The 9136-nt window shown below is 32.9% G+C and overlaps 1 protein-coding gene across 1 annotated transcript in view; it reads left to right on the top strand.

The window, feature by feature from the left end:
* Nucleotides 1-8810, top strand: part of GLRA3 (glycine receptor alpha 3) — a 95786-nt gene extending 86976 nt beyond the window's left edge. The window contains exon 9 of the mRNA XM_072406846.1: nucleotides 5055-8810. Coding sequence (XP_072262947.1) covers nucleotides 5055-5333 — 279 coding nt within the window. The 3' untranslated portion in view covers nucleotides 5334-8810. The remainder of the gene's footprint in view (nucleotides 1-5054) is intronic.
* The last annotated feature ends 326 nt before the right edge of the window (nucleotides 8811-9136 follow it).

Below are 9136 nucleotides of genomic sequence, written 5' to 3'. Positions count from 1 at the left end.
CTAAAGGCCATTTCTTTTATTGTATGTATTAAGGTCATTGGTATGAGGAAGACAGTTATAAGGGTCCTGAAACCACAATAGTGTTATATGCATAAGAAACACAGAGGCGTGCCCCCCCCAATGATCATCTAACATCACTCACTACATTCCATACATAGTTTTATAATATATGGAGAAATACATAATAGTCAGTTTCCTGTATGCAAGCATTTGACTTTATTAAATTCTTCAATTATTTCAGTGTCTAACTAATGAGTTGGTATACCTGTGTTCTCATTATTTTCTCATTACTTTAGTAAATTATTTATTGCTTACCTAATGTAATATTTTTTTCTATAAACCCCCTAGAGAATTATCATTAGGGCAAACAAACAATGGCCTTACCTGGCAGGATGCATATTTTGCCTCCACACGGGGTGAATATAAGCAGATTTATTTAATTAGCTGTTAGATCATCTGGCAAAGTGTTTTTTCAATATTTCACTTTTTCTTTAAAATCTTACACTCTGTTGCTGTTAAAGAACAGAAAATAATAACTGCTGAAAAGAATATTGATGCATTGGGTAACTTGTTAGGAGGTCTAAAAAGGTAAAAATGTAAATGTTAAAGCCTAAACATGTGAAGATGATACCACTAATAAATAGAAAAAATTGTAATAGAAATAACTAAACACGTATTCTTAACAAAACAAAGATTACAGAAAAAAACTAAACACAGGGCCAATATCGCACTCCGTGCATTATGGATCCCACTGATTTATAACATTATACAAGTGGTTTATAACGTCAGTTCTTTGCTCTTCTTTATCTGATTGGAACACACCTACTCCATCACTCATTTATAAATAAAGGGCCATGCCATGTGAGTGAGATTGCAAAGCCATATTGCATTTTGCCTTTTGAACAAAGCTGTCAAGCAATTGATTTCTATTTAATAAACTGACACTTCGTCCTTGAAAATAATTACCAGAAAAATCTTGACACTGGTTTCCCCTATACAAAGAGATCTTTGCAAAATCTTTTTTTGCACACAAAAATAATTCAATATTTACCTTAAAGAAGCTTGAAGGGACTTGATTGAAAGAAAAGAGCTTCACTTTAAACTGTTATCATGAAACCCTGTGGTTGATTTAATGTTGTCTGATAATATAACATGAAAATTCCATGATTTACTATAAAAAAAATATGAAAAAACTGAAATAACCCACTGCTGGCTGGGAGAGGGGCTAATATCAGCCCACAATATATATATATATATATATATATATATATATATATATATATATAGTACATATGCATGAACACCATGATGAAAGGGACATTGTGGTCATAGAACTCCAACCACGTAAACAAATATGTAAAGGTATCTCATTTGTTTATGTTCACAAGGAGGGGGGAGATAGCCTTTTAGCATAATGAGGCCTATTTCATCAAAGTTAAAACTGTAATTGCCTTCATTTCAATATAGTAGAGCACAAATTAAATGTGTTTGTGTGTGTGTAAAGCTTGGATCTTGTGTGAACTACAGCTTTTTATAGCATTGGAGGGATAATTGAATATTAAACTAGATTGTGAATAGGCTTTGCTTTTACTTATTATCAACCTTTGTAAAAATTACAATCCAAAAACTAGAAAAATAGCTTTAAAAAGTAGGAGATATCGTACAATAGCACATTCTAACCAGATCTGGGATCCTTTTTTTCATGGATCACTAACACTTTTTAATTATTTTTATTTTTAATACTATTTTTTTATGCTTAGTTTTTACGCAGGCCTTAAAAAAATAAAAGTTATGTTAGGCCAATTCAACGAAATAAAATAAAAAAATAAAATCCACTCTTTCTATATAAATAAATGTAACTACCATTTTTACAATTCACACACACACACACACATATATATATATATATATATATATATAAAATCCAGATAGTAATGAAACATGGTGGGTATTAGGTACTCTTAAAGTACAAAAAAATCACACTAACCTTTAATCCCGCAGATCCCTTGATGGCACTGGACCTTCCCTCAATCCAGTCTTGCATCGTCCTAGAATTCCTCTTTGTCCCGACACTGAGCAAGTGTCAGGCGCTACTATCATTCTCTTCCAGTCTTCCTGATACGTCACCCAATGGCAATAATTCTTAATATAGTGACTATATTGCAGATTATTCTGCAACAGGTACAGGTGCACAAATACTTGAACAATGTGCAGCGAGATTTTAAGTCTAATAACATGATTGTGAACAATATATCCAGTTCAGTTATGTAAGCAGTTATTACATGACAGTTGTTATAAATTGAGTTGGTATTGATAATCAGGTATCAATATCTTGTTTATTTATTTTCATACTGACATGGCTTCCTGGGGGATTTAACCTTATGGATTATTTTATACACTACCAAGCAACCCATTCATGCTAATTTATTAGTTTAGTTAAATTAGGCGAGCTGCTGCAAACCATAATTCACAGTAAACTTCTTTTTGGATTTATTATTATTTTTCACCTCAATAGTTGAATAAAGTAAATAGGTCCAAAGGGCCCTAGGGGCCTGTCTGAGAAAACATATTATTTTGTACTTGTGCATAGACATAAATGGCACCAGTACATATACATGCTGTCATAAGAAATTCTTTCCCATATGCACCTCCCTACATTGGCAAAGACATAGCCAGCAGTGGGCCACTGTATAGATCAGACTTTGTCCCTCTCTATGTCAGCTAAGAACTACACTTGGTGAAGCTGAGAAATTCAGAAAGGAAGGATAAATCCTGATTGATTTCAAAAAGATTAAAAAAAGCACATTATGGACACATACTTATTAAGCATTTAGGTAAAGTATTTTTTTTGTTTTATATAAGCCCTTGATTGTCATTTTGTATTTATTACACTATGTACAGTGGCATACTTTGAGAGGTATGCACCATGTTGGGATTCAGGCTCTCGAGTCAGAAAAGTAGATATTAATTTATCCATACCCCCGGCATCTGCAGACTGCATGACTCAGTTGGAGGTAGATTCACCAGTTGAGTAAGTATCAATCCATCTAGGATTTCCTGCCAATTTAGCAGATGCTGTGCTCACCACCATGGCCCTTAGGTAGTGTGTTTAGCATATGAATTAAATAGGATACCAAACAGAGAACATGTGGGGTCACTATGCTGCACTGGAACAGCATAAAGATACCATACACAGGAAGGTGTCCAGAAGTCTTTTACTTCTAGGCTCAAGGCCCTAAAAGTTATGGGGCTAATGGGCCTTATTTATTAAAGTTCTCCACAACTGGAGAGGATACCCGTTCATTAGTGAACCTGGGTGATCCAAAAAACATAGAATGAATCTGATCCAGGTTTGCAAATATTTTCTAACAAATAGCAAAATACTTTAAGAAATCCTTTCGAGGTTTGCTTGATTACCAAGCTTCACATTTGAAAGTGTATTCTCTCCAACCTTGGAGAGCTTTATTGAATCAGGCTCCATGTGTAAACTATGCTATGTATGCCACTGGCTACATATATATTTAATTGCTATGATTATTTTTTTATCTGTTATGGCACCTTATTTAATAAGAAATTCGGTGTATGGTTGGATTTTCTGTCTCTGGGGAAACTATTTTAAAGCACACAAGTAGAAGATGTTTATAGACAATGAGGATTTAATTTACATAAGTAGTTTAGTTTGTTCATCTAGCAAAGTGAAATATCTCTCCAAGGGTAATTTAATTAGATTAGTAAATGTGGTGCAAATTCACTCTGCAAAGAAATGTAAAAAACTTAATTTTTGGTTGCACATGATTGGGTGGCTGAAGTTAACAGACCTCCTGCACTAAGCTAAGTGAGTTATCCCTTTGGAGTTATAATTTATTTTGGTAGGTGAGCAGCCTAAAATTCTTTAGTAAATCAATCCCTTTAAATTGGTGATAAAAGGGTTAAATGCCTAATATGTTAAGTACAGTTAATGAAACGGAGTGGAGCAGAGTGCTCAGGTTTGAACATTAGTTTTGCCTAAGAAGCAGCAGAGGGCACAAGAGGCTGATTTATGAATTTGGGATCAGTTATCCTTACACTAGTCGCTTTATTGCAGATGTCTTTCGCTTAACATATTTTGTCAGAATATACTGTTTTCTATGATTAGTTTATAAGCAGATATGCAAATATCTCCTTAGTCATTTTTGTACCTTGGTATATTACCAGATTGATAGGCAACAAAAATTGCTTTCTTAAGACCATTACTGATGCCTGCTTATTTTGGCATTGTGGAGTCTTGAATGGTCTGGAGTAGATACCTGAGTCCTCTAGACCATCAAACTGCCAAAATATCTGCATTTATGGAGGTGGTCACACTTGCTTATGCTGATTGATGCATTTAATTAGCATCCGTGGCTTCTACTTACCCTTTTAATTCTTATGGAGGTAAGTGGACACCACCACACACTGCTTCTGCTTTTCAACTTAGTCTTTGACAAAGTGTTATATGTCCTGTATTATTATTCATCTGAGGTTGCATTCACCTAATCTTAAGACCTGCTAAGGACCAGATCATTTTTAATATGTCCCGACACACAAAAAAATGACAATTGAGAGAGGGTGTACTTTCTTTTTCTCATGGATGTTGGTCCCTCTCTTTGCCTCAGTAACCATGATCTCTGGAATTAAAATAGTGAGGGAAAAAAAATACTGGAAGAGAAAAAAGGTAATTTTTTCAATGTAGACAGGGTGGGCAATTGAAGGTAAATCTACCAAATGAGTCAAAGATGGCAAAGAAGTGGATTTGACCCCACTGTTGCCTATTCTATCCATAAAAAAAAAGTTTTGGCCTTAAAAATATTTTAATAATTTACAGACCTTGTACCCTTGCACATGGTAATGTGTTAAAACCATTCTTTTCCCATCCTGAAATGATTTTGGAATCCTGGTTGCACTGGTATTGCATCTCCTTGGGGATGCATATCTACCACATTTTGTGCAAAAAAATAATTATTATACTTCTCAAAGTTTGATTGGTAAAAATGTTATAACATGTTCCCAAATAATAGATTTTCTAATCATTGCAGGATGATGACGTAAGAGAAAATCGCTTCAGCTTCACAGCTTATGGCATGGGACCATGTCTTCAAGCAAAAGATGGAGTAACTCCAAAGGGACCAATCAATCCACCACCACCACCACCAAAAACCCATGAAGAAATGAGAAAAGTGTTTATAGACAGAGCAAAGAAGATAGACACAATTTCTCGAGCTTGCTTTCCACTTGCCTTTTTAATATTTAATATATTCTACTGGGTCATTTATAAAATTCTACGACATGAAGACATTCACCAACAACAAGACTAAAGTACCGTAAGGTCCCATGTGAACCACAGTTTGGGACCCATAACCATTAGATTAACCAGTAGACCTCGAATTATGGTCATAATACCACATAGAGAGTAGAACACAAAATATGGTACAAATACAGCTACAAAATACTGCCACTTTTACTTGATTTTACATAGTATTACTCAGAGGTGTCAATACACAAAACTACAGATTTTAAAATAATGTGATTTATACTATTTTAAACTGCAGGACCAAACAGGTAAATTAATATTTGGATTTTACTAGAAGTCCCAAATACAAATTTTTTCTTTTTCGGTTTACATATTTGGTACAGCATTTTACTTTTTTTTTTTTAAATAGTAAAATATTTTTTATAAGTAACAAGAAATTATTTATTAACGGCACAGTAATAAGCAGTCTGCCTTACAATGCTTGAAACATAAATTTAAACGTTTTCTAGTGAACTAAGACTCCAGGGAAATGTGAATTACACTTACATATTGATCAGTAATCACACAACAAATTCTTAAATGTTGTTAAAAATATGAAAATCATGAACATAGTGATTTCTTACCTCATTTAGGATTAGAGCGCTTTTAGTAAATGTATTTATTGTTCTTTATTTAAATGTGCGAACAATATTAATATTTTCTAAAACTTTTTTTTTTTACTAATTAAAAAAATATTTGTTTCTAAATACAATCTATACTTACACATATAAATTTTAATATCAAGAATGTATTTTATGTAAAACATAACATAACTAAACTACTATGTAAACACTGTAACTACAAAGCTTTTAATTTAGCTTACGTTTAAGTAATTTCTCACTTTTTTTATGTGAGCAACACAAAATAATTTATGTTTTAATTCAGCCTTTTTGAAGGAAACAAGGAAAATCTATCCATTAAAAATTTGCTTTTCTCCCTTTTTCCTTTCATTTCCTCTTTCTTTTCTTCTTCTTTCTTCCACTTATTTAGTAAGAGAATTACTTTTATACCAGAATTTCTATGGAATGGTGTAGTAAACAACCCAAGACATGGTTAACCCAAGGCATTTTTGAAGACTTAGAAAAGGTTAGAACCTGTTAGGAATGGGAGTTTTCCCCATTTAAGACATTTCCCTTAATTCCTTCCTTACTGATAGGGACAGGGAGGTACTAAAAATGTCTGGACATATTTAAACAAAAGCACGTTTTAAGTATGGAAGTATAAGAACATGTGTCAGGATTTTTTTTTATTTACTAACTTTTTCATTATAATTTTTAATGTGTGCCCACCCCTGTCATCTATACTGCCGTGGCAATAAAGACTGAAGATGAAACCCACAGCCTCCTGGAATACTTTTGTCACATATCTCAAGAAGCTGTAGATTTCTTCTTCTATGTATGTCGGCGTTTGGGCATAGTGTTGTCAAAGTTGTTCCACAAATGTAAAAGAACCAGCAGACAATCTCACAAGTGAGTAGAGCAAGATTGGCACATGGTTGTTTACATCTGAAGGCCCTTTAGGAAGAAATGTAACCCAATATTGCTCATGTGTAAAATCAGGCAATGTCATCAGGATGTCAGAGGAAAGAAGGTGGTGGCATGGGACATAACCGGGAGCATCAGAAAGAAGGCAGAAATCAAGACAGCACAGGATTTGCTAAGTTGAAATTCAGAGGCATCTTTTTCCCTAGTTTATTATTCTGTGTAACTGGAAATCAGATGGGAACGCTCCCCATTGGAGAAACAGATGGCAATAGAAACTTGACATAAGTTCTAACCCTTCAAAACTCCATCAAAAATTGTGTTATTTAAATTGGAGTTGTCACTATAAAAGTACCACATCCCTACTTAGAATTACACCAACACCATTTATACAATATTCTTACCTATTTATTCATAAATCCTCCATCGTTAGGTACAACAGCTTATAAAGCTTTGAGAAATTCATTCCAGTATCTGTATAGATCCATTAAATAGGAAAGGTTAGTTAGGTATACCTAAGGGGATCTGATAGGGATGAAGATTAAAATGTAATAACGTTTAACACTCTCCACCTTTTGTAATTGTGACATCAACAACTTACCCCCATATGGATTGAGGGTATCGAAATTTAGGAGTAATCAATTGTATTTATATTATTTTATATCACAGGCCAAGAAGTGTTGAGCCCCTTGCTGTGATCAAGATAGTACATTGCATTTTGTACTAATTTACTATGCATTGAACGATATATGGTACATATATTATATGTTAATTTTATAACATTCTACTTAATAAACCATTTTTAAATAATATCTGAAGACTAACTGTAGTATACAAATTTGTTGATGGTACCATGGAAGTTCTACTCTGCATAGCACAATTAGTATTGTTTGAACTAAAAATGTAATCTTCAGTAGAAAAAAAATCATTTAGATATAAATGTATTGATTATTATTGTATAAATCTTAATTCTGTGATATCATTTTACTAACCATGGAACATAAATCCAATTGCAAATATTTACTATAGTAAATATGAGAAGCCTTTTTTTTTACAGTTGACTTACAGCAGATCCTTCTCAAATTCTGTATTTATTAAATGCAATCCAGGTGGAAACTGTAAATGGCAGTGTAGCTTCTTTTTTGCACTTTCTGCTGTTAACTTACAGTTTTTGCCCATCTACCCACCAATACACTGACTGCTTAACTAAGTGGGCTCTGTACGCATTGTACAGAACATCCCCAGCACAAAGTGCCAGTTTAAATCTTGTGTAGCTTTTTATAAAACTTATTTTCTTACTAAGTTTCTTTTTTTTACATTTTACTGGCTCCTTTATATAAAACAGTTACGTTTTGTGTTATTTAAATTAGACTTTTGAACCCCTTTGCATTTCTGTAATCATAGTAAAAAAAAAAGGATATTTTTTAAACTAGATATTAAACTCAGGGCCTGATTTGGTAAGATAATATGTGTGATTTCTTAAAACTAAGTGCTTTGGTCATATGAGTTTGCATGAGAGGCATGCACATTACTAGCTTGGAACCAATTGCACACAAATTCACTAAAGAAAAGCATCTAATCAGGCAGGAAAATCCTATTTCAGAGCATCCATCAGGAGCAGAAAAACAGGGATTTTAATATTACCAATACTTTACATTAAACTTAAGTACTTTTAATGATCTTTTTAGGTCTTTACATGCTTAGCTTAACAAATATTAGCATCACATAGTTTTAGATCTATTTCATCCATGATATTATTTACCTGTGAAGAAAGTAACTATATTTATAACTTTTTGAATAGCCTAATAAAGATCTAAACATCCAAAAACATGCAAATGTGCTGAACCACTTAAACAATCTGTGATCAGGGAGCAATATATTTAAGTTAAAGTACAATTCATATTTTTTTTACTTTAATTATGCCTTAAAGTAACAAAACATAATAACTAAAGCCCTCATTAATATTCATGTTGTATAGACACAGAGAAATAGTTTAGAATACATCAAAAGCTATCTAGAATACAGTCTTGCTCAGTATTTGTGGTCTAAATAGGATATCGGTTGACAACAACACTAAATAGTAGTTTTAAAACCAACTTGAAAAGCCTGTAGTCATGGCAAAGATTTTATTAAAAAAAAAAAAACAAACAGAAAAATAAGAAACCCAGTGCTCTCACAAATTAAACTCTTCTTGTACGATAGCTTTTGAATACGCTTATAAGCTTTTTTGCTAGTATAATCCTTGGTTAGGCATTCTGTAATATGCCTTGTTGTAAAGTGAATTTTGTAAATGCTGTATGTATCATAGTTGTATATGTACACATTTTCTATGCAGAAGTATAATGAA

This window comes from Pyxicephalus adspersus, chromosome 3, assembly GCF_032062135.1.
Source record: "Pyxicephalus adspersus chromosome 3, UCB_Pads_2.0, whole genome shotgun sequence".
Taxonomy (NCBI): domain Eukaryota; kingdom Metazoa; phylum Chordata; class Amphibia; order Anura; family Pyxicephalidae; genus Pyxicephalus; species Pyxicephalus adspersus.
The sequence above is the reverse complement of the archived record's forward strand: the minus strand, read 5'-3'. Positions and strand labels throughout refer to the sequence as shown.